At 38.7% G+C, this 26,853-nt stretch overlaps 1 protein-coding gene across 6 annotated transcripts in view; it reads left to right on the top strand.

Moving 5' to 3' along the window:
• scml2 (Scm polycomb group protein like 2) overlaps positions 1-26,853 on the top strand; it is a 106,669-nt gene that overhangs the window by 72,318 nt on the left and 7,498 nt on the right. For 4 of the 6 annotated variants that reach the window (XM_020529817.2, XM_048602702.1, XM_048602706.1 and 1 more), the window contains 6 exons: positions 3,296-3,543; positions 6,022-6,157; positions 8,474-8,677; positions 15,558-15,740; positions 21,510-21,635; positions 25,199-25,477. In XM_020529817.2, coding sequence (XP_020385406.1) covers positions 3,296-3,543; positions 6,022-6,157; positions 8,474-8,677; positions 15,558-15,740; positions 21,510-21,635; positions 25,199-25,477 — 1,176 coding nt within the window. The remainder of the gene's footprint in view (positions 1-3,295; positions 3,544-6,021; positions 6,158-8,473; positions 8,678-15,557; positions 15,741-21,509; positions 21,636-25,198; positions 25,478-26,853) is intronic. The other 2 variants (XM_020529888.2, XM_048602704.1) reach the window with 2 other exon arrangements.

Raw genomic sequence — 26,853 nt, 5'->3', positions numbered from 1 at the left:
TCAACAATACTTCCTGTATATAGGAAAGTGGGAGTTTAAATCCCGTTTATGGATAAGCGTGCAAAACCTAAGTTGATAGCTGAACACAGGAGTGCTCTTTTGTTGGTAATCATGTCTTTTGTTCTGCATTTATTACCCTTGCAGAAAGAGTGGTTGGTGGCAGGGTATGTTTTTAGTGGGAACTTCATGGTGGAGATCGACATGTACCTTTTAATGGAGGATCATAGAATGGCTCTGCAATGTCTGGAGCTTTGAGTTTGGACAGCCGTCTTGCTGCGTCATTTATTTCTTCTCCTGCTTTGCCTTCCTTCTCCTGCTTTACTGTAGCTGTTGTGGATTCATGCAAGATGAGCAGGTTTCTGTGTTAGAATGTGTATAATTAGACACCAGAGAAGTGTGAGAGATACCATGAAAGTTGTTTCAAGCTTATCTTCCAGCCTGTCCATTCAGAAACTGAGAAGACTCTTAATTAGATTCCATAATACAGCAGTCCATAAGAGAAATTCTCTAATATGAGACCTGACCTTCACAGGCACCTTGGTACTCAATGCACAATAAATCTTCTTATTGCTGCCATAATAACGGGCAATGCTGTGTCACAAAACCTTGAAGATGTCAATAAAAAGAACTTTATAATTGTGAAATGTCTGGAGTTAGCACTGTGGATTAATATCTTCTTTCTCTGTCACTTCCACGACTGATTCTTCACTTGGGCTTATTTTGTGCTCTTTCCTTTACTTCATGGCGTAAATGCCCAAGGATGTATATACCCATACTGTTTCTTGAGTGATGAGTGACATAAATTGTGAAATACTGTGGTTAGCAAAAATGCCACTCGGTCTTGAGAAGACTCTATAGAATAGGAAATTGCAAATTTGTTTTTGTGTATTAGGAAAGAATACTGTGCCTTACATTATTATTTTTCAAAATGTATGTCACTGCGTATGGGAACAATGATAACCTTTTTTGTCTTTTATGTGATAATGTATCATCATATTCCAAATTATTTCTGATACTGAAGCTGGAGGTGTGGGGAAGGATGGTGGAGGATGAGGGGATTTGGAAAAAGAGGAGAGAGGTGGCAAGTGCAGAGGAAAGGAGGGAGAGGGATCAAGGAGGGACGGAGGAAGCACAGGCAGACAGGGAGGAATGGAAGAAGACGGTGAGATGGTGCAAAGATGTTGAGGCATACTTACTGGTAACTGCAACAAAAAGCAGGAACTTCCCTTCAGTTTTGGGTATCTCTTGATGGTCACATAATTCCTTTCTCCTGAAAGTGTGTATAATAAGTTCATATATCAGACTTTGGAAGAACTGTGCAATAGGTAAATTGGTACATAGTTTACATCTGTCATGATTGTCCCATGATAATGCAGCAAATGTGTAATTTCTGATTGATTTTTGTCAGTTTGGAGAGCATCCCAGAAAATGCATCTTAAGTGGTGAGAGTCATTTCACTGCTACATTGTTTAGTTGATATTTAGCTTTGAATGAGAAAGGTTCAAGATGGTCACATTCGGTCTCCTTTGGAGAAAACCAGCTTTGTAACTTCAGCATCTTGTCTTTTCATTAATGGTCTGACTGATTTTGGGTATGCTTACCTTCATATTTTCTCTGCATGTTTACAACAGTTTTTAAACTAGTTTATTCGTTTTTTTTGTAACATCACTGTTTACTTCTTTCATGGTGAGTTGCAGAACTTAAAAATTCTCCCATTCCTGAGCAGCTTGAGTTCCCTGTGCTCCTCCACATGGAGTCTGTGCAAATAAATTGGAAGTCTTGACTCTTACCCATGAGGTCAGGCTTACTGCTTCTGGCTTGACCCCGGCAGCAATTCTGCAAAATCAGCTCTTTTTCTTCCTGCCAATGTGTAGCCATTCACAAATGAACAGAAAGTGGATTGACTTGAGCTAATTTATGCCAGCTTGCTTGTTTTTTTTATTGGATAATTGATACACAGATTGCTATCCCTATAGTATAACTTCTCAGTTATGGACGTTTGATTTTTTAAAAGTTGCAGGCTCAAATGCATTGCCTATAAGCACTGAACTTCAAGGTCGATAAATGTATCCCGTATTCTAGTTATAACAGCGGCAATTACACATGGTAAATGCTAAAAGTTATTGATGTATAATATAACAGTTAGTATAGAATCTATTCAAAACCTGAATCTTAGGTCATACCCAACATTTACAGGTTATCAGATCAGCACGGAAACAGGACTTGCCAAGGTAATAGCCAAACATTTGTTGTAGGTTTGAGCATATACTGGATTGGTATCAGTTTTTTTTTTGCATGTCATCTGCATTGCTAAATTAACTTATTATTCTTCCACCAAGTGCATAACTGGGCAAAACTTGAAAGGCTACAACCTTTCAAATAATGATTAGGGTCAAGGTTGAGATCTTCCTAACTTGTGTCAGAACTTCAATTTATTGGAAATATTTCCAATCTCTGGTAATATATGTAAATGTTCAATCTATTTGTCATGATGGTTGGATGAGGTCCGGTATATGATTGATCGTTTCAAAAACTCTTTTTTTAGTGTTGTGTTTTTTCTTAATAGTTGTATATGTTTATTGTTGAAGCATATTATTTCCTTCAACAATTATTTTGCTCATGGAACTCATCATTTTGGGGTCTGGCCACTTCTTTGGTTTCGAAGTCTCTACAAAGGATTGAGTAGGTTTTTACAAAACAGTAAATGTGATGGCAATTCTAGTTTTAACTCTGTTTTTATATCAGTTTAAGGTGGCAGTCAGATGTCTAAGCTTTGATTAACTGGCAAACTGGACAGCCGATTATTAGACACATTTAATTTCAGCTAGATTGAGCAAAAGTTATTTCCATCCTGACTTGATACCTTCATGATTTTTTTAATAAATGTATTTGAATATTTCTAAAATTTGACCAGGATGCTGGAACTGCTCCCCTACATTACGGTTTTTGACTTCCACCTGAGAAAAGGATGAACCTTAGTTTGAGGTTTCTTTTTTGTAAGATGACACCTCCAATGTTGCAGCTCTCCCAACATTCCTGTCACCAGGTAGTTCTCAAGTCATGAAGTGTAGTATGAACCTATGACTGTTGACAGTGAGGTGGGAGTACTGTAGTTGAGCTTACGTTGTCAGTGAAGCCTTAACTTAGAACTTCCACAAGAGCACTTAGAGACAAAGATACTCTTACTAGGCGATATGATAGATGATTTGGTTTGTTTTGAAGGAAAATATTTATTTTACATCAGTGTTGTTGGATTTAATAAAGCATTTTTTTGAAATATTCTGTTTAATCTTAGTGTCAATTCCAAAGAGTATTCCTGCTACTCCATCAGCTCCTTCCAGATTGCCTAAACGTACAATGCAATCACCACAGAAATCTGATGAGGTGACAAATCAGAAAAGTCATAAAAACATACGAGGCAAACGACCTGGACAATCTACTTTGAAAAAGAGTACACCGTCACAATCCAATTCACCACTTCAATCTGATTCCATCTCTGATCCATCCAAAACAGTAAAAAGAGGAGTGAAGCCAGGAGTCAAGGTTCGTTCAAACGGGTTTAATTATACAATTGAAATGTTCCCAAATCTAGTATTCTGCACGTTGATACATTTTCAAGGATTTTATGTTGTGAATTGTAATCGACAAAATTTACTGTTGAGTTTCATTTTGTATTTTGACAGGAACCAAATCTTGAACCATTATCTCTCTCTTAACAAATGGTGTTTTTGTTGTTTCGTAGAGGTGAATGTATATTTAATCCTACTGATATTTCTGTGATGGGATATTGTTAATTTGGAAGTAACTGTTTTGGTTTAAAAAGTGAGTGGCTGCTACGTTCTATTGATGCTGTACATGATAGTTATATGGTGACTCATTGACGGTGATGAGTTGTATTTTAAATGGTGCTTTCATCATAGTGAAACCTCCCAGCCCACCTAGGACATCACATGAGTTCAGCCATTATCAGCAACAATTTTAAAAAGACATTTGGATGAATATATGAATGGAAAAGGTTTGGATGGATATGGGCCAGGAGTAGGCGGGTGGGACTAGTTTTGTTTAGGATTATGTTCTGCATGGACTGGTTGGACTGAAGGGTCTGTTTCAGTGCTGTATGACTGTACGACTCTGACCCTGTGACTAAATAGGCATGAAGGACTTCCCATTAGTTAGACCAGAATCCTTATTACTAAAAACCACCACAATACTCCAAAATGAAAACTGATATGTAGCAAAAAGGTTAGTGTTAAAATATTGTCTGTAGGCTTTCATTTTTAAATGGAAAACAATTAGTTACAAGTGGCACTGACTTATGCTGAGAACCTGTAAGAAAATTTATTTGTTTTCAACCTATCATCAATTAAACAGCCTTGAAAAGGACTTTTAAAAACTTTCTGGTGGTAAACAGTCAAAATAAACCAAGCATGATACCACTTCGATGTATAAGAAAAGCAAGACAGCTTTCCTTGTCAATTAGCCAAATGTACCTACAGTAGGTAGCTCATCTCTGCAAGACAGAAGAGCTCACTCTTGTACCCTGCTGATGGAGTTTTCCACCTTCTTCCCATTCCATATTTCCCTCTATGAATGTATTTCTTTTCTACCCATTGCTCTAACTCATGCTGTCTAATCTTCCTCCTCTTCTCTGTCTGACCGATTCCAGTACCTCTCTGTACACAATGATGTGAAATGTTATGAAGGCAATGAGGAATCTGTGCTATCTACTCCTAGGAAATCCCACTATATTATGAGCTCACCAAACAGTTAAGTTACTGGCGGGCTTTTCACAGGATTAGAACCGGGGCGGCCGTGGTCATACACATGGAGGCCAGCCGCTCTTTTATTCAGGTGTCACTAGAAGGTTGTTGGCTGCTGCAGGCCAAGGATACAAGTGTTAGTGGAAGGGCTTTGTGGGGTATGGGTCAAGGAAGTTTGGCAATTAGGGCAGGGGTGGGTGGCACTCAGTATGTTATCCCTTCCTGACACCAGGTATCTTGATCAGGCGCTAAGTGATTTTAAATGAGGCACTCCTCCAATGAGACCACAGAGATCTGCATGTTGCGCTTCCCAGTTGGTGACTGGCCAACTCACTTCCTCATTCCTAAGTTAATTCCAGCAGTGATGGGAAGAGACCCTTAATTGGGCATTAATTTCCCACCTATAGGCTAACTTGGCAGTGAATGGAAAGGCAATTCATTGGCTTTTGTGCTGCTGACTCAAATGGGGTGCTGTCTAATTAAATGCCGTACCAGCTTCCAAACCCATCAAAGAGTGGAACGTAAAATACTGGCAAAAGTAAAGCAGGCAGTATAAATTAAATATTTAATGCAATGCAGCATCATGCACACAAATACAGGGCCATTCCTTGGGTAACAAAAAGTAAGTAGTTTACTTACCAGTGATGTAACAAAATTACTTAAGAAATTGTTTTTAAAATCTGTAGTGGTAGGAAGAGACTTCAGTTTCTACTGAAATCAGTGTAATGACTTGATGCACAGTTGTTGTAAATGAAACAAGGAGAGTGAAATTTCTCAACCTTGTCACATTTTCAAATATCATGGGTGGCTCAGGGGTTGGCACTGCTTCACAGTGCCAGGGGACCCGGCTTCAGTTCCACCCTCGTGTAACTGTCTCTGTGGAGTTTATACATTCTCCCTGTGTCTGTATGGGTTTTCTCCGGATGCTCCGTTTTCCTCCCACAGTCCAAAGATGTGCAGGGTAGGTGGATTGGCCATGCTAAATTGCCCATAATGTCCAGGGATGTTAGGTTAGGTGGGTTAGACTTAGGGTAATGCAGGGGTAGAGGAATGAGTCTGGGTGGGATGCTGTTCAGAGGGGCGGTGTGGACTTGTTGGGCTGAATGGCTTGTTTCCGCACTGTCGGGATTCTGTGATCTGATCTATGAAATGTATGGTTAAACTTTGGGGTCAGTGACTGTTATTGAAGAATCGAAAAAAATCACATTGCAATAATTTATGCACAGTTGGTAGAAATTTTCAAGCTTTTTTTACGTTTCAGAGGAAGTCAAGAAGCACACAGAGTCCACATCCTCCCTCTCCTACCACAACAACCCCTGAACCTGATATTAGCAGTGCCCAAGTGCATCAAGATGCTGCTAGTATTCACAATACAACTCCATCTGTAATGTCTACAGGTAAATGTCACTAGTCATTTCAAACTAATAAGCAATAGTGAATTTAAAAAAGCTGTCTGCAAATTGCCTGTTAGGATATAGCATGGTTGTGGATATATGCAGTCGGTTCTTTATTCCTTGTACATGAATGATGAACATATTCTGAACATTTTTTTATTGATCAATTTTGCTCTTGCAATTTGAAATTAGGGCATATATCCTGAGAGAAACAATTTATTAAGTATTCTGCGAAAATTTGATATGCGTATTATGAAGTGAAATGAAAAACATGTACTTTTTTGAACTAACATTAAATTTATGATCTAAATGAAGACTTGATAAAGTTCAATGGTGTATAATAACACATGACTTGATGTCTAACAACTTAATGTTTAACAACTGAAATTAAATTAACTTGCTTGAAACCCAAGGAGCCAGAGTTAGGAAATTGTTTCAATTTAGTTTAGTTTATGTATAATAATTTTGAGATTTCCAAGAAAATATTTGAGCCAGATGAATGCCAAGTATTACATTATTAAAAGTTTAATGTTTGGATATTCACAAAGTACACAGAATAACAATTGCAATTTTTGAAGTATTAATTAATTTAATTTAAATTTGGTACATAATCAGATCAGATTTCCAACAGCTCACTTTGACTGCTGTGAAAAACAGATTAGTACATTAGTTCATCATTCTTCCTCCACTTTGAAAAAATGCTCTGTGCATAGAATTTTTGCCTACAGTCAAAGTGACATTAAGCCTTGCAGTAGTCTAACTTCTGTATCCTGTTTGTTGTAGCTTGTTACATGTTGCAGTGTACTGGAGTGATGTGATTTAAAACTGATGAAGGTGGTTAAGTTTTTAACCAAGTAAATAAATTAATTGTTCAGTTGCATTTTCAAGGTTACAATTTAAGGAATTTGATGCAGTGGTGAATTAGCATGCTATTGTGCCACTTGAAACTCAGATTTGAATTTATGCCAAGCTGATGGGTAGGAAGACTTCTCTCCTTAATATTAGGCATAAGAACCCCATTTGAAATGCTTCTTTCTCACTCCTAATGAGTCGATTTGCCATGTCAAAGAGCTCTCCTTAATTCAACGTGAAATTGACATTCTGTTCTAAGAAACCAAAATAATGGATAATAGGGAAAATTGCACTTCTCAGGAGACCGTTTTGAGACTGGAGCATGTTAGAACATTGTGTAGGGAGCTTTGCTCTGGATCTATCTGCACAGCACCCAATCTTTTGAACCTACAATGCATTGTTGATGCTGAGTGTCAAAAACCATTATATCCCAAAGTAATGCCATTCTTAAACAAAATGATCTGAACAAGGGTCACTGGACCTGAAAACTCTGCTTTCTCTCCACAGATGCTGCCAGATCGGCTGAGTGTTTCCAGCAATTTCTGGTTTAGGTACTTGCCATCCTTACCTTGCTGTTAGATTTCAGACTTGCTGGACTAAACAAGGACCACACACAGTTGCAGACAATAATTAAATGACAGTTGTTATCACCGTTCACTTGTGTTGGTTAAATGTAACATGGGCAGCAGTACACAGCTGTATCTTAACATGACTTCAGTGCTTATTTCCTGCATATCTGTGGCAGCATCTCTCCAACTGTTGAGTTGACTGATAATCTTTGGTCTACCCTCTTAGGGCATATCCCAACCTTTGTCACATGATTTAGTCTGCTGTCATAATTTCTTTACATTTCAGTTCACAGACCCTCACAGGGCTATGCTGTTCTTAGCAGCTCTTGCAAAAAATTCTGAAGGTCACAATTCTGCATAGCCTTTCAAGAAGTTTTCTTGGACAAAAATTCTAAACATTTTACAAGCATTGTTCCTGCATTTGTTTATCCAAGGCATTGATGTGTAGAGTTAGACTAATAATCCACTTCTCAACATTAAAACTTCAACATTTTATCAATCTCAATCCTAAGTAATTTGCTCTTCTGGGTGAGGTGTCGTACAAAGTGTGTTTACGTACTTTTTTTCTTACCATAGTTTACATATTTACCAACTACAGTTGGTTTATCCATCTAAATGCCAAGATGTGATTGTTATGCTTCCAGACAAGGTTAACCATGCACTTTAGAATTTAGTCTTGGCATGACAAGCAAATTGGTAAAAAGATTACAAAAGCATCTTTAAAAGATCATAAGGCTATTAAAATCTACGTGGTAAGCACGGAAGTTACCCAAGTGATTCATTTAAAGGATAAAAAATTAGGCTAGGAGCTATTATTTAGTGTTGGTTACTAGTTAATAAATTCATTGACTAGATCAAGCTGAAGTATTAATGTTTAATATAAGCTCTTTTATTACAGTTTGTGTGTACGTTAACAAGCATGGAAACTGTGGACCACATTTGAATAAAAAAAACATTCAACAGCTTCCAGATCATTTTGGACCTGGTCCTGTACCGACAGTGCTTCAACAGGCTGTACAGGGTTGTGTTGATTGTGCCTACCAGGCTAAAACAGTCTTCTCCTTTCTTAAGTCTGGCCATCATGGTGGAGAGGCAATAACAGGTGGGGTAAAAACTTGCTGTATTTTTTTAAATTTAATTAGAAATGTTGGTAAAGAAAGATGTTTTATTCAGTCTGTTCAGATATGATTTATTTCATCTATACTGAATATTTGAGTAAAGAAATGAATTTATATTGTGCCTGTCATGAGTTCAAAGTGTGTTTTGGCCAATTGGATGCATTTCATGTAGATTTGTAGAATGTTTATAGCACAGGGTGTGGCTATTTGGCCCATATTGCCTATACCATCTCTCTGTACGAGCAGTTCTCCTTCTCCTGTTTTTCTGCCTTTCCTCTGTAGCTTGGTAAGTGGTATGTTTTCAGTTAATTATCTAATTGTGTTTTCAAGGCCTTGATTGATATTCTGACCACTGCACTTTGAAATGCAGTTGGAGTAAAGTTATTTTATGGCAGTATTTTATATACTTTATTCTGCTGAAAGTAACAGTACAATGTACTGTACCTTGTATCTGTTCTCCAGTATTGCTAAGGTGGAAGTTAAATAAGTTGATTGTGAATTACAAAATTGTGATTTTTAGCTTGGATAGCTAGACAACAAATAACAAGTGTAGACCATCAGTGTGGGCTTAGTAGGTACATGACAGACAGTCAGAAGTAGATCTTTGAGAGTGACTAAATGTTAAGAACTGTGAAGGAAATTTTAGATTAAATTCTGTACTTTTACTGTTATATACTGATTATACTTCTGTGTATTATTATTTTGGGGAGCAAAGTGGCTCAGTGGTTGGCGCTGTTGCCTCACAGCCCCAGGGACCCAAGTTCAATTCCAGCCTTGGAGACTATGTTGGGTATGCAAGTTCTCCCCTGATCTGTTTTGGTTTCCTTCCACAGTCCAAAGATATGCAGGTTAGGATGATTGTCTATGTTAAATGCAGGGATAGCGTGAGGTCCGAGACTGGATGGAATGCTGTTCAGAGGGTTGATGCAGACACAATGGGTCGAATGGCCTCTTTCCGCAGTCTAGGGTTTCTATGATTAAATTAGATTCCAGTTGACAGTCATTGGCAAAATTTGAATTGTTTTATATGAATAATGATTCAAAATGCATGTTAGCAAAGCCTAACCCAAATGTTAGAACTAAGGCTCAATGAATTACCCATAATTTTACTCAAATTAGTCTGTTGCCAACAGTGAGTCTATCAGTTTTTTCCAACTGGAAGGTTCAGTAGTTGAAATTTTAAAACTGTATGATCAATGTATTTATCATGAATGACAGTTTTTTGAAACAATAAATAAGGAAATATATTTATGCTGTCATGATTTCAATGCACACCAAATGTTTTTCACTTAAAGCAAAACTAAGATAGTTTCTGATGTGACAAATGTGATGATTTTCAAACAGTTTGTTGCATTTAAATTTATAGATCTGCATCTATCTATGTCAACTAATTCTAAACTTATTTGCTTTGTTATTTTAAACTTCTCATTCTTCAGAAGCAATGGTGCTGTGTGAGAGTCTTGCATGACTTTGTGATACATATAAACTACATCTTTACCCACTGGAACACCATCTTGTCTTTAACTATACCTGATTTCCTAATTTTATCCTCATAGATACAACTTGTCTTTGGAATCCTTCCTCCTCTATTTGCTTTCTAATATGCTAGATCCCACTTTAAATTTACATCTGACAATTTAACAGGTTTTTTAATTTTCGGCCTACCTGAGGGCTAAAGTTGGTTAAATATGTTGGAAAATGTGGCTGGTTCTTAAAACCAAGGTGAGAAGTAGATTAAAGAAGCGAAGTTTTTTTTTAAAAATCAAGTTCTTTGTAGGGAAGACACTACTATGGGAGAAGAGGGATATACAAAGTCTTTTGGAGAAGAATAAAAATTGATTATAAAAAAAATCAAAAGAATTGGAAGATAATTGCCTGAAATAATAATGACTTTGACCTACAAATTGAAAGAATACATGCTTCATTGTAGAGAGCTTATGTGACTTTGTCCACAAATATTCATTCGCAAGCCATTTGTGTATAACTAAGCTATTAATTTGCAATTGCTAGCCACACAGTTGAAATTACTGCCTTTGACCACTTGCAAGGGCAAAAGAATTAAATAGTAACTGATCTAACCGAATGGATGTTTCTTTTATTGCAATGCTGTTGTGTAGTTTCCAAAACATCCTACAAATTTTTAAGTTGCTCAGAAGTTGCAATGTTAAAGACACTATGAAAGTGCAAGTTGTCATATATAACCTAGTCAGGTTACATTTTACGAAAGTGTTCAGAATAAAATAGATGAATTGATGGAGTAAATCAAGATTACCAGAGGTTTATAACTTGTGAAGGGGAAAGAGGGTTCAGGAGAGGTTATTGAAGTTTCCAGAAGTAATAGGACAGAGTATGGAAAGGGTCAGAAATCTAACTCGAGGCACAGCAAAAAAGGGGACAACTATGAGAAAGAGGGCAGTCAACACAGGACTGAGGGTGTTATGTTTAAATACACTCAATACATAAAACAATGTAAATGAGCTTGCAGTGCAGATTAAAATTGGTGGGTGCGCTGTGTGGGCACCATAGAGACAAGGTGTTCAGGGCTGGCAACTAACAATCCAAGGCTACATGTCCTTTCAAAAGGGCAGGCAGTTAGATGGGGTTGTCTTGTTAGTAAGAAATTAAATTAAATCGATAGCGAGAAGCCATGTAGGATTGGAAGGCATAGAATCTATGTGGATTGGGTTGAGGAATGGCAAAGGAGAAAAGGCCCTAATCTGAGTTGTGTACAGGCCTCCTAGAAGTAGTCAGGATGTGGAGCAGAAAATAAATCAGGAGACAGAAGAAGTGTTAGAAAGGCAACATGATAGTAATCATGGGAGACTTGAGTATGCAGCTGTACTGGGAGTATCAAGCTGGTAGCAGATCCCGAGAAAAGGAATTTGTGGAATGTCAATGAGATGGTTTTTTTTTTGTTGGAGCAGCTTGTGGTAGACCCCATGGAACAGGCACTTCTGGATTTGATGTGTAATGAAGCAGACTTCTTCAAGAAGGGGAAGGAACCCCTGGGGGCAGAGACCACAATATGATAGCATCCAGTCTGCAGTTTGAGAGGGAGAAGCTGGAATCAGATGTAATGATATTACAATTGAGTAAAGGTAACTAGAAAGACCTGAGGGGGGAGCTGGCCAGAGTTGATTGGACGGGGAGCCTAGCAGGGCAGACAGTGGAGCAGCAATGGCATGAGCTTCTGGGAATTATTAGGGAAGCACAGAAGTTCATCTGAAGAAAGAAGAAATTTACTGAGGGAGGGCGAGCCAACCATGGCTGATAAATGAAATCAGGGATACCATAAAAGCAAAGCAAAAAGCATACGATGTGGTGAAAATTAGTAGGAAGTGAGAGGATTGGGAATCCTTTAAAAACTGGCAAAGGACAACTGAAAAAGCAATGGGGAGGAGGGAGAGGCAAGATGAAATATGAAATATGAGGGCAATATAACTAGTAATATAAAAGAAGATTGCAGGAGTTTTGAGATATAAGAGGGGCCAAAGTGGAAATTGGACTGCTGGAAAATGAGGCTGGAGAATTAGTAATGGGAAACAAAGGAATGGCAGAGGAACTGAATAGTTACTTTGCACCACTCTTCATGGTAGAAAATACCAGGAGAATATCTGCTACTTTGAGTGTAGTGGCCATCATGAAGGAGAAGGAGTTGGGGAAGTTGAAAGGTTTGAAGGTGCTTTCACCTGGACCAAATGGACTATGCCCAGTGTTCTAAAGGAGATTGTGGAGGCATTGGTGGTCATCTTTCAGGGATCATTGGAGTCAGGGAGGGTCCCAGAGGACTGGCAAATGGCGAATGGAACACCCCTGTTTACGAAAGAAGGGAGACAGGCAGAAGGTAGGAAATTATAAGTGGTTACCCTGATTTCAGTTGTTAGTAAGATTTGAGTAGGTCATTAAGGATGAGAATGCAGAGTACCTGGAAGTGCACTGTAAAATAGTCTGCACGGCTTCGATGGGAGGTCATGCCTGACAAATGGTAGTGTTCTTTGAGAAGCAAGTTAGACAAAGGAGAGCCAGGGATGTGATCTATTTGGATTTCCAGAAGGCCTTTGACAAGATGCTGCCCAGGTTGCTGCTAAGTATAATAAGAGCCCAGGGGTTACGGGCAGTATACTGACATGGATAGAGGATTGGCTTACTGACGGAAAGCACAGAGTAGAAATAAAGTGGTCTTTTTCAGAATGGTAGTTGGTGACTTGGAATTCCGCAGGGGTCGGTGTTGGGTTTACGACTATTCATATTATGCAGTAACAATCTGGACAAAGGAATTAAGGGCATTGTTGCTATGTTTGCAGATAGGTATAAGAACAAGTGGTGTTGTGTAGGCAAGGAAGCTGCAAAGGACTTGGGCAGGCCAGGAGAGTGGGCAAAGAAGTGGCAAATGAAATACAGTGTGGGAAAACGTGAGGTTATGCACTTTGCTAAGAAGGTTGGAGGCATAGACTATTTTGTAATTGGGGAAAGGCTTCAGAAATCCGAAGCACAAAGGGACTCGGTGCTAGTTTACGATTCTCAAGGTTAACATGCAGGATCATTTGACAGTTAGGAAGGCAAATGCAATGTTGGCATTCATTTCAAGAATTAATTTCAAGAGCTAGAATGCAAAAGCGGGGATGTACTGCTGAGGCTGTATATGGCTCTTGTCAGACCCTATTTGAAATATTGTGAGCAATTTTGGGCCCCCTATCTAAGGAAGGATGTGCTGGTGTTGGAGGGGGTCCAGAAGCATGATCTGGGAATGAAAGGTTTGTCACCAGTTGCGGTTGAGGACTCTGGGCCTGCATTCAGTAGAGTTGAGGATGAGCGGTTTGGAGGGGGCGGGGACCGGGTATAATTGAAACTTAGAGTACTGAGAAGCCTGAACAGAGTGGACGTGGAGATGTTTCCACTAGTAGGAGAGACTGGATCCGAGGGCACAGTCTCCGTGAAGGAACAACTCTTCAGAACTGAGGTGACGAGAAATTTCTTCAGCCAGAAGGTGGTGAATCTGGGTATCTCGTTGCCACAGAGGGTTGTGGAGGCCAAGTCATTGTATTTAAGATGGGAATAGGTACGTTCTTGATTAGTAAGGATATCAAAGGTTATGGGGACAAGGCAGGAGTATAAGGTTGAGAAGCTATCATTCATGATAAAATGGTAGAGCACACTTGATAGGCTAAGTGGATAATTCTGCTCCTATATTTTATGGTCCTATACTTTAGGATGAAGGCTTTATTTACTTCCTTTATCTGACATTCCAAAGGGATAAAAGCACTTCAGATAGTCTGTCCAAATTTAAATTGACATTTATTCAATGTAAAATTGCTGGAATTCTGTTTTTTTCCTTTTTCTGATCCAAATTTGTGTTATATGTTACATCATGTTCTGCTTATTAACTTGCTCATATCATTTGTTGTAAAGATTTGACTGTAATTGCTGGGCCTATCAATTTATCTTTGAAAGGAAATTTCTAAAGCGATTATTCAGGATAGAATGAATAGTCACTTGGAAAAATGTGCAGTAATTCTGCAGAGTAATCATAAATTTGTTGTGGGAAAATAGTGTCTAACTAATGTGCCCTTTGAAAGGTAACAGAGGGTTGAGGAGGACAAGGCTGTTGTGGTATTGGTGGACATCCAAAAGACATTCAGTACAATGCTACACATGCAAATTGGAAGAAAGGGACAGTAACAACATGGATACAAAATTGGCAGTGTAATAGTGAATGAATGGAGAAAAGTTTGTTGTGAAATTCTGCCAGTTTTGGTATTAGGACTTTGACTTGTATAAATTAACCTAGATCTTGATTTGCAGGGGAAAATTTAAAAGATGGCAAATGACACAAACTTAGAAAATTTGTCAACTGTGAGGATGAAAGTGTAGAAGTTGAAAGAGACATTGACAAGTTGAAATGGGTGGGTTGATGACAGATAAAGTTCAAAGTGAACAAGTATGAAGTGATAAACTTTGGTACAAAGACCACGGAAAGCGAGTGTAAAGTAAAGGGTTCTATTCTAAAAGCCGTGCAGGAGTAGAAAGACCTGGATGTAAATATGCATGAACCATTAATGCTGGAAGGACAGATAGAGCTACTAATAAAACGTTCTGTATTCTAAGCTTCATTAATAGGGCAGAGTGCGCAAGATCAGCAATGTTCCACTGAACCTGTTCAGGGCACTGTACGGATCTCACCTTTTGAGTATTGTGTACAGTTCTGGATGCCATACTTGGGGAAAAGTTTTCCAATGCATTGGAAGAGAGAGCTGAAGAGATTTGAGAGAATGATTCCACAGATGAGAAATTTCAGTTACAGGGATAAATTGGAGAAATTCGAACTTTTGTTTTCCTTGAAGAGTAGAAGGCTGAGGGAAAATCTGACAGGTTTTTGAAACCTTTTCAGGAGTACCTAGACAGAGTAAAAAGGGAGAAACTGTTCCTGCTCCTCAAGAGATTGAGAATCAGAGGGCACAGTTTGAAAGTGTCTTGCAAGACAAGCAAATAAGGTGAGAAAAAGCTTTGATACAAAATGAATAGTCCCAAGTTTGGAATGCAGTGCCTGGAAGTGTATTGAAGGCAAATTCAATTGAGACATTCAAGAGGACATTCGAAGATTGTTTAAATAATGTGCAGCGTTTATGGGGTAAAGGCAGGAGTTCGGCACTCAGTCAAAATGTGCAGAAACATTGGGCCGAATGACCCCCTGCAATTCTATTCTTCTGTAATTTTGATATATTGGATATTAGGTATTTTAAAGAACTGCATGGATGTTTTTAAGGTTCACATATCATTAATTTATTTTCTGTTGTACTATTTGTTGAAGTGTTTTGCACTTTGTCCAACAAGCACTTTCCACTTATCATCTTCTTCCTCTTGTAGCCACGTTTGATGGAGAGAAGCATACTGTGAAGCTTCCATCAGTAAATAGCGTCTCATTTGTATTGAGATTTCTGGAGAAGCTCTGTTACAGTTTGCAGTGCGAAAACCTCTTTAGCAGCCAGCCTTTCAGCCCATATATAGGTAATGCACACACTCCAACAGAATATGAGAGAGTGAAATCAGGTAAAGGAGCCTCAATTTCTATTAAAAAGAACCATTATTGTGATTTTAGAATGAAACTAGTTTTTTTGCATGGAAAGCGAAAGTGAAATCTGAGCCAATGAATTCATGTGCATTTATATGAGTGAATTTATTACATTCATAGCCTCTTTATTATTTATTTTTGGTCAGAAAAAAGTAAATTCGACGAATTTTGTCCCACTTCGCCTTAACTTGCTTTGTTTGCTGAATATTGTCGGAGTTTCACCATCCAGGTTTCTCATTGTTGTGTCATTGACATTTCTATCTCCTCATCTCAGCTCTCCAGCCACAGTATTGAGTTTTGGAATGCCAAATGTTTGCAACTATTTGTATTCAGTGGAAGAGTATTCAAGAAAAGCGCATGTTTTACGACTTGATGAATTTAATTCCAAACAAGTTGCTTGTCTGAAGTGGTGGTGTCAGTTCTCTGGCGAAATAATATACAGATAAAGACATGAACTGGCTTCTGAGTAGTTGTTTTGCTCTTGAGAACTGTTTGCAAGAATACCAATTTGAGAAAAAATATTTGTACTGTCAAAGATATGAGTGTTGATTGGTTGAGAAATGGATGCTGATAGAAGATTTGGTGGCACAAGTGGAAATAAATGAATGAGACTTGATATCTATTGCTCAGACATGGTTGCAGGGCAATCGAAACTAGAAACTTAATATTCAAGAGTATTTAATGTTCTGGAAGAATAGGCAAAGAAGAAAAGGAACTTGAGGTAATTTTCTAACTAAAGGAAGGTATCAGTATGGTAGTGTGTTGTGAAATTGATCCATTAGATCATGATATGAAATCGGTTTGGGTAGAAATAAGGAATAACAACGGAAAGAAGTCTTGGGTTGGAGTCATCTGTAGGCTCCTGAAGAGCGGCCTCACTGGTATAAATCAGGAAGTAATGGTGGTATGTGACAAGGGCACTAAATTGTCATAGGTGGTTTAATCTGCCTATTGACTGGACAAATCAGTTGGCCAGGGGTAGCATGGCAGATCAATTTGAGTGCATTAGGGCCTTTTTCTTAGTGCAGTTAAAGCACGTGGAACAATCTGGAAACAGGCTATTTTGGATCCACTAATGTTTAACAGGTAGAATTAACGAGAAATCTTGTAGTTAAGGATCAGTTGCAACATGGTAGGGTTTCTTATTCAGTTCGAGAGGAAGGAATGTGGGTCCCAAACTACTGTCCTCAATTTAGGGCAATTACAGAGGTAGGAAGAAAATTGTTTAAAGTGGCTGACAAAATCGACTAAGGGGGAGGCCAATGTCCACACAATTAAACAGCTATCTCATGGCACTCAGCAAAAATTTTGGTCAAAATGTTGGACTCAAGGGCAAAATATAATATGTCTAAGTTTGCTGGTAGTACAAACATCAGTGGCGTAGCATGTTGTGATGAGGTCATGACAAATCTGCAAGGGGATATAGACAGCTTGAATGAGTGGGCAAAACTTGGCAGATGGAGTTAAATGTAGGAAAGTGTGAGGTCATGCACTTGGATAGGAATAATGAGAAGGCATATTATTACTTAAATGGAGAGAGACTCCAAAAATGCAGCACAGATGGATCTGGTTGAGACACAGCTAGCATGCAGGTGCAGCAAATAATTAAGATGGGAGGTGGAATTCTGGCCTTTCTTGCTATTGTGTTGATGGAATTTAGAAATGGGTCAGTTTGTTGACACAGGCACACTTGTGCTATGTGCTGCTTTGAATTGCATGTGCACAGATTTGGTGGTGGCTGTGGTCTGTGTTGCATCAGTGCTTGGATGTGAATGTGTTTCCCCAGTGAGCGCCTATGCGTAGTTGCCCGCAGTTGTCAATGTCAACAAACACTGTTTTTAAAAATAGGGAAATCTTGTCACAACTGTGTATGCTGTTAGTGATGCAGCACCTGGAGTACTACACACTGTTTGGGTCTAATATTTTAAAAAAGCTGGCACTTCAAAAGTCATTCATTGGATTGATTCTTGAGCTGAAAGGGTTGACTAATGAAGGACAACTAAGCAGGTAAGGGGAAAATGAGGTATAACAGATATTTTTTATCCCAGGCAGTAGTGAGTGTGTGGAAATTCCCTACCACAGATTATTGTGGAGGCTCAATCACTGAAACTTTTAAAGAGGAGTTAGATGTTTGAATATATCAAGGACTTTGAGAACAATGAAGCGATGGCATGAGAGGAGAGTAGATGCCTCGGGCAGATCAGCCATTGCCTATTGAATGGTAGGGAATGCTTGAAAGGTTGAATAGCCTATTCCTCATATCTTACATTCTTAGGATTGGTAGAGGTGTTGAAAAACATACCCATTAATGCTGATTGATAGGCTTTAAGTTTTAAATCAGGCAGGCTCATTCTGATTGGTCAGGACATTGCTGTGAGAAATTAACCAGCAAATAGTTGACACCCTTTATGCTGGGCTAAGACAGGTGCAGTACATGTACACGTTCTTTCTGCTTACAACGAATAGGTAGCCTAACTGAAGTGCCCAACATTAAATCGGATTCTGCAATTGGATAATATTTGCTGGATTATCCTGTGTATGCAAAAGATTACCCTGATAGCTAATTTAAGATTGTCAGTTTGGTTGTCATTGTAGCACGCCTATGTGTACTGGAAGCTACAGATATTAATACACAGTGACCTGTGCTGAGCAGAAAGCAAAAAACTCAGCAGATAAGTGATGGCCATTCAGTGGTTAGTTTCTCAGAGCAATGTCTTGACCAATCAGAATTAACCTACCTGGTTCTGAATTTGAGCAAAGTATGCCAGTTAACTGTCAGTCAGCACTGGTGGATGCACTTTCCATGTAATGTCTACCAATCAGTGAACGTGTCAACCAATCAGCTAACTTGTCAACTAATCATTGCACTCTTCTTGTGCACATAAATATTGGTTTTCCCTTTAAATTGGTATTCTTGAGAATTGTCTTGATGAGTCCAAGACATGCGATTTCATCAAAATATGTACTACTTTTCAACAGTACTTATCTTAAGATTAAAGGAGTCTTAATATCCAAGAGAATTTGTATGCAGAGCATGATTTTCCCCTCCTAATGTGGAAGAATGATTAGGCAAGTTGTCCATACAGAGATGCTAACCCTCATTCTTCACTTCACCAATAGTGGGTAGTAATATCCATGGGCAACTTTCTTGACCTGCCATCAGCTCGGTCTTTGTGATCAATTAATAAACACTTAAGAAGCTAAACATGCAACCTGCCCAATTAACTGTCTTCCTGGAGGGCAGTAAAGGTGACTAGTTTTCAAAACCACAGTGACTCTACTAGGTTGGTGATGGGACTTCCGATTACTCCTGTCTGGGGACAGTTGGAGATATGGATGAAAAGCAAGGGCTTGGCCTCTGAAAGTCTTGCATTCTGTCCTTTCCTTTAATCTGCTCATAACCCCAGGAAGATGGTAAAAGACCACCTCATAAGTGGATCTTCCAAGAAGTAGGTCTTGATGGATCTTTAGGACTCATGTGTTGTTACAAATCAGTTAGCCAGCAACTTCTGGAGCCCAGTGTCAAGTCCTGCAGTAGCCAACAAACTCATCCATACTCAGCTGTCAGCTCTTAGGGTATTGGCACACGATAGGTCCTGCTGCCTTATATCCTCATTTGTTACATTTTTTACAAGGGGAAAATTGTGCCTTGAATTTTTATCTTACCATAATTAGTGTAGTCCACCAATCGCCCACCTTTCACCTCTTGAAATGACCCATCAGATCAGAAATGAAACCAGTGTACACAAAGCATCAGTGTCGTACATTACCTGTGTTGAATGACTTAATAAACAAGCTGGAATGGTTCACTTGACTTCAGCAATTGATGCTGAAAGCTCAGTTATGATGAAAAATAACGTGAAAATAATTATTCATGCTGCAATTGTGGGCAAGAGCATCAGGCAAGGAAATCCTGTTTAAGTTGCCTTTTGAAGAATATTGGACTGTACGTAGATACCAAAAACTTAAGAAATTCAAGCTTCCAGTGATTAGCTGAAAGGTTGACACAAGAAGATTTAATATGTTGGGAGTAATTTTAACATTAGACAACATTTTTCCTAGGCATGTCCCCTGTAATTCAAGATGAGACTCCAGTCGTCTTCTAAATCCACAGGAATTTGGTCTTTTCAGACGGAGGGAGAGCTCCTGTCCGCATTTGTGTGTGACAAAGCAGAGGGACTGCACATCCATCCTTCCACCCACTCCCCCATTCTGTCTCCCTGTTTGGAAAGCCTGTAATCAAATCCTAAAAATGGCTTTCCCTGAATCTGGAAATGCTAATTGGCTGTTCTTTAGACTTCTGACTACTTTTCCTTAAGTACACACTTAAATTGTAACCATTTGCAAAACTCGACATTCTTACCACCTTTCTGTGACTTTACAGACAAATAGTCTATCTGCTGTCAGTATGTATGTCTCAGTCATTGTCCACACATGTACTCAGTAAAGGAACCTGAGTTCTTCAGTCTTTAAAAGTGAAACTACAGGGAATCCTTGCTATTTGTAGAAGATACGTTTCAGAAAAACCTGACAATAGCAAAAGAACCAAAAGCATGGCTTCCTTTCCCGTGAGAAGTAATGAAAGAATTTTTGGCAACATGCTAAAATAACATAAGTGCAAAGCAGCTGAACGAACACTGTAAATTGTTCACGAATAGAATAAGATTGTATATGGAGTTAGTGGATCGTGTGGATCCCTGTACTTAGGTTTACTGTCAGCAGAATTCAGAATAGGTCTCATGACTCCCTTTGTTTCTTGGTTTTGCCCGAAGTTAATGATTACACTCCCTAAACACTGATTTAATAAATTTTATCTTCAGATTTGTGAAGAAAGGAAAAATAATTAGGAGGTTGAATCTTTTCTCATTGCAAATATCATTATTAAATGGATTAGACTTCAAGTTTGCAAAACAATGTCTATATGGAACTTGAATACAATGTGCAAATATGTGTTTGTACATGTCAAAAAAATGAGAGTGCACTACCAAAAAAGGTTTGCCACTTTCAACTTTCCTTAGTCACTGATGTGGTATTTGCATGTATTACAGAGGGATTCTGTTTATTTTTGTGGAAACGAAGTGTGAACAGTACTTTGGGTGCATAAGCCTAATTTCTTCCCCAAGCTCACCTTGAAAGTTTGAAGTAAGAGTATTTTCTGTACTGAAAACAGTAAATGCTGGAGATCACAGCAGGTCAGACAGCATCCATGGAGAGAGAGCTAGCTGACGTTTCGAGTCTAGATGACTCTACGTTTGCCTATCTCCTGACAGGTGAACAATACTTTCACATATAAGCATAGTTTTTTTGAGAGTCTGAACCAGCTAAGATTGAAGAGTAAATTTGACAAATGCATATTGGAGAAACAATAACTAGTGAATAGAATGCCGCACCCACCTCTGTCTGATTTTCCTAATATCCTGCTTTGTAATGGTTCCAACTCTTGAGGCAAGCTGTGTTGTCAAGTAAGTCTGGAAAGTATACCATGGAATTTATATTCTTAGATTCTGTATTTGTATATAAGGTATTATAGTTAATGTTATAAATAAAGCATTTGTGCATTCAGTAGAATGATTAGTTCAGTTTATGTTTTCAAAAATGTACTCCATGATTCTGAAGCAAAAATAAATAATTTATCAAGTTGGTAATTATTCTACATTCTTTGTTAGCCAGTTGAATGCCTAAGATTTTAGTTTTATGATGTTACTGCTGCAATGTACTTATGACAACCAATGCAACCCTTTTTTTAGCCAAAGAAGAAACATTAGATCCGGGCACGGTAACCAGGGGATTAAAACGGTTTCCTCAAGAATCTCCTCCATACAGTGCACCCCTCTCTCCAAAACTTCCAAGAACAGAGTCTCATCCTTCAGAAGGTACTGTATAGCTCATTAAAGATGACCCATTATTTGATCCTTTGAGCATTTAGTAAGAAAATGTCAGAGTAAATTGGCAAAATGCATTTACCTTATGTAAATCATGAATTTTTTTTCTTCTGTGTTGTTTCTGCTAAACATAGTAACAAGGCTTGTTCACTCGTGGAATTATACGTGAAGTTTAAGAGAAATGAAATAGTGATTAAAGTCCCCTTGTGATTTTATCTAATCAGTGACACTGTCAATGATATGCATCATTGTTTTCCCTGATTATGAAACTATTTATAAATATTGGACAGAGATTGGGATGGGGAGAAGAATGGCTAAAAGCGGTGTATAACTCCACTGATCTCATTGCTTCTCATAATCTGTTGTGCATGTCATTTTAATTGTATTGCAACTGAGCAATGTTTCACAGTTCAAAATATGGAGTAGGATTAAGATGAGAAACATTCTGCGCATGGAGAGTAGCGAGCCTGTAGACTGCGGAGGACAAATCCCTAAGTATATTTTAAAAAATAAGTAGCATAAAGTTGCCAAAGGGTGTGGGAAGGGAGAGAGAATATTGCACTGAAATAGAGGATCCCCTGTGATTATGTTGAATGGCAAAGCAACTCCATCGGCCTTTTTTTTTTCTGTTTCTGAATAGCTGTTTTGGTTGATGAACCAGAACACTAATGACTTAAGTTAGGGGAGAATATAGTTTAAAAATATTCTTTTGTGTTCATGTGTAATTTGCCTTTGTCCAGTTCAGTATTTTCAAGTTGACAGAAGTTTCACTTATCAGGTTTTCTCAACATTTGTTCCTTTACCCTTGAATCAGCATTGCAAACACAAGATTAGAAATCATCATGGAATCGGATTCCAACAATGTGGAAGCAGGCCATCAACTCCACACGGGCTTCCGAAGACCATCCCACACTCCCTACCCTGTCCCAGTAACCCTGCATGTACCCATGGCCAATCCATCTACCTTGCACTTTCCTGGACACCGCGGGCACTTTAGCTTGGCCAGTCCACCTAACCTGCACATCTTTGGATTCTTGACTGTGAAAATTGAATCTGAAATGCCCCTCTTTTGTGTGTGCATGTGTATACACAAATACTTAACTGATCGTTTGCTGTAATGAGTATTGCATTTATTCAGCATCCCGAAGCTCTGAAAAGAATTGACAATAAAACTGAAGACTTACTGTAGTTTGCAACTTGCGTTTGAAAAAGTCTTTTGGGCGCAAGCTGCACCTAACTAGAATTATTGATATGTATTGCCCATTTATTTTTGGAAAAGATACTGCTTTTCATGTATAGCATGTATAGTAATGTATGTATTTTTCATGTATAGTACCTAGTTTTAAGAAGAAAAAAGGAGTGACGTTTGTAGAAAATTATGTCATAGGAAATCAAGTTCATTCTGGTGCCCAGAGCCCAAATTGACCTTTTCTGCTCTATTACTATACCTTCTTTCCAAGTATGATAGTGAAAAATCTGTCTGTCATGATCTCCACAAAAACTGACAACATTTAAAACAAAGTTCGAATTTCTGGTTAACAGTTGAAAAGGTTTACACAAAAACATGTCATATTTAAGCCTCTTAATTTCCTGATAGCCATTCAGATGCTTGTCTGAGATGTTCATTGATTTGTAGGGAAATCTGTAAACTGCTCTCAAATGAGAAAACAAGGTGTAGAGCTGGATGAACACAGTAGGCCAAGCAGCATCAGAGGAGCAGGAAAGCTGACGTTTCGGGTCGAGACCCTTCTTCAGAAAAATTTCAGAGAATTTTTTCTGAAGAAGGGTCTAGACCTGAAACGTCAGCTTTCCTTCTCCTCTGATGCTGCTTGGCCTGCTGTGCACATCCAGCTTTGCACCTTGTTATCACTGCTCTCAAATGACTTCCACTGTCCTCTTCCCAATGGCATCGTGAAACCCATTGCATCCAGCTAGCAATGATTAACTATTATTCACCCCGATTGTTTTTCATCTGATAAGTAAATAGCAATTTACAATGCAATTGTTTACAAACTAATGTTTTGTTTGGAATAAACAAATAAAACGTAAGAACTGCAGGTGCTGGAAATCAGAAATACAAACAGAAATTGTTGGAAAAACTCAGCCGGTCTGGCAACATCTGTGGAAAAAAGCAGAGTTAACATTCGGTTCCAGTGACCCTTCGTCAGAACACCTGGCAGTGCCACCCATTATTGGCTACAAGGAAGGAAGCAGACAAAGCGCAATCTGAAACAAGTCCTCAATGGCGATCCAGTTGTAAATGTTCATGTGATATCAATGACTGCAATGGTGAATGAAGGCTGCAGCAGTGGGGAGATTCTTACCCAAGGTTTCCTTGCCGCAGGAACTCAATCCAGTTTCTGTCAAGGACAACATGTCTACTGTTGTGCAACAGCATTCCCATGTTAAAAGATGTCTTGCACAAGGCATCTACCTAGAAGATGACCTTCCCCCACACGCAACACCAGCTCTGTAGCAATCAGCGACAAGTGGCAGGGACAGGTTTGTGATATCTGGAAATCCCTCACTTTGCACCAGTACTTAGGTGGTGGAGTTTGACTCAGTTGTTTTGCTCTTGGCAAAGAAACAGGAAAGTGTTTCAGCAGCTTTCTTCACAAGTGAGCAGCCCTTTTCTCTGGATAATCTGCTGGAATTGATGATGTAGGGAGTGGACCAGAAAGTAGTATCGAATGCTGATCATGCTTAAGGAACCATATGGTCTATTTCTGCTTTTCTTTCTTATGATCTACTGTTATGAGTGCAGTTCCAATGAAACCCAGCACCGTTCAAGCCAAAGTAGCATGCGTTCACCAACTTCAAACATTCGGTTCCTCATTCACCAACGCGGTAGACAACAGAAGTGGGTAACATGCACCGTCATCAACTCACCAAACCTCCTTGAACTCTACTTTCTAAATCCATAACATCCACCATCTAGAAGAATAAGGCCAGTTGTCACATGGAAATACACCACCCTGCAAGTTCCCTTTTATGTAATGCACCACACTAACCAGGAACTATTTCATCAGTCCTTCACTCGTACAGCATCAATATTCTGGAGTTCCTTTAGTAACAATACCATAAGTATACCTACATCACAGGGACTGCAACAATTTAAAAGGCAACAGACAACCACCTACTTGAGAACAGTCAGGTATGGGCAAGAAGTACGTTCCTCACCATCAAAGCCCACAGGTTTGTCTGATAGGCCATTGCATTATTGTAGAAATTCAGGAGCAATGATGGTCAGCAGTAGCACACCTTCCCCTCCCCTCTCTTCCCCCCAGTCTCACCTCCCACACACTCCCACTATTTGAAGTGGGATAATGTGCAAGTAAATTATTTGAAACCTGCTATGTGGTTGTGTGATCTTCATTTTTGATGAATCAACAAAAGGGCTAATCCCACATTGTGTGAAAAATCCAATCAAAAATGAAGGTTGTGCGCAGATTTTTGTGTAGCGTTTGTCTTCAGTGAGAGAAAATGATTTAATGGAACAAAGTTCTAATTTAAATGTTTTTAATAGAATAATCTTTTTTTAATTTTGCCTTCAGCAGAAACATTGCCTGCAGAAGAGAATGTTACACCAAAGGAGCACAAATATTCAGAGTCCTTGGATTCCGCCTTAAATTCTTGTAAACCACCTAGTCCTCCTCAACGGAATTCCAATGAATATCGTAACTCAGGAAATAAATTTGTTTTCAGAAGTTCTGTTGTATCGTCAGGCTGTACCTCAAACTCTGCACCTACTTTGAGAAGGCAGACTTCAAATTCAGCAGCAAATAATAGTTACTATGATATTAACAGAACCCGCATGCAAAGGAGAATAGAAGGTAAGTCTTTTGCTCCTGCAGCATGCATTTTTAATAAAAGTCTTGCAGCTTTTTGTATAAGGACAATCTTAGTGAAGTAGGAATCAAATAAGTGCACAAAGGAAAGGTAAATCAGATCTGTTTGGATCAAATAGCAAGTATGCATTTTGCAATTTCTGTAACTACATATTATGTAATTTATGTATTATGTACTGTAATTTATTCCTAAATTACATAGTAAAATATTCCAGGTTTTTCTGCAGTATAAAACAAATTAAATATACAAAATGCTGCAAGTTAGTGGAATTGGGTGTCCACAGCACAAGTTGAATTTCCCAAAAATCAGCTTTCTAAACTGCTGTTAGATAGAGTTGTAAAAGGTCCGCACGTTCTGCAAATACAAATATTAGGCAGGAAGAAAATTCATTGTAGAGAAGAAGATGAACTCTTAAATTTAAATAGCTGACCTGAAGCTGCAAATTGTCAGAATTACCTAAATGCACATTGTGCATATATGTAAAAATACAAGTGATTTTGTTAGCCCCCTACAGCAACTGATATTCAGGCATCTGTAATGGGAAGCAAGGTCTGAGCCATATCTTTAAATGTAAACTCCAGGATCCTGCTTCTTTTCAAGAAGAAGACATGCAAAGCACTCATTTAAATTACATTACCTTATCTCTTACTTCTGGCAAAATTGCTTCTCTCTCAGGTGTGGCATAAAAACAAATGGCGAAGGTTTCCTATTGTCTGGCAGTTTTTAGTGTGTTATGCCTGTAGTTGTTTAAAGTTTTGGCAACGATCTGTGGCTTGGGTTGTGGGTGAGGTTGTTGACTTGCTCGCCGAGCTGGCTTGTTTTTGTTCAGATGTTTCATCACCGTGCTAGGTGACATCATCAGTGGAACCTCCGAAGAAGTGATGTTATTCTACTCCGCTTGGAATTTATACTGTCTGGTCCATTGTGGGGAGTACTGTCATTTCGGTTTTGATCTGTATGGGTTTATATATGGGGTCCAATTCTATATGTTTGTTGATTGAAGTATGGGTGGAGAACCATGCCTCTAGGAATTCACAGTACTCACTGTAAAGGACCAGACAGTATAAATTCCAAGCGGAGAGAATAATATTGATTCATCGAAGGTTCTACTGATGATGTCACCTAGCACGTGACAAAACGTCTGAACAAAAACAAGCCAGCTCGGCAAGCAAATCAACAACTACATAAAAACAAATCCAACTCATTAATCATTTATTGAGGAGTCTTGAAAAAAATGGATCAATCAGTTGTGTTGGGAGAGAAGAGAAGGGTAAAAGTTTGTGCTTAACTTGCACAATATATGTGGATAATATAAAGCATTCAACTATTGCATTCCTGAATGAGTGCACTTCATACACTG

This window comes from Rhincodon typus, chromosome 11 (assembly GCF_021869965.1).
Source record: "Rhincodon typus isolate 14 chromosome 11, sRhiTyp1.1, whole genome shotgun sequence".
Lineage (NCBI taxonomy): Eukaryota > Metazoa > Chordata > Chondrichthyes > Orectolobiformes > Rhincodontidae > Rhincodon > Rhincodon typus.
The sequence above is the reverse complement of the archived record's forward strand: the minus strand, read 5'-3'. Positions and strand labels throughout refer to the sequence as shown.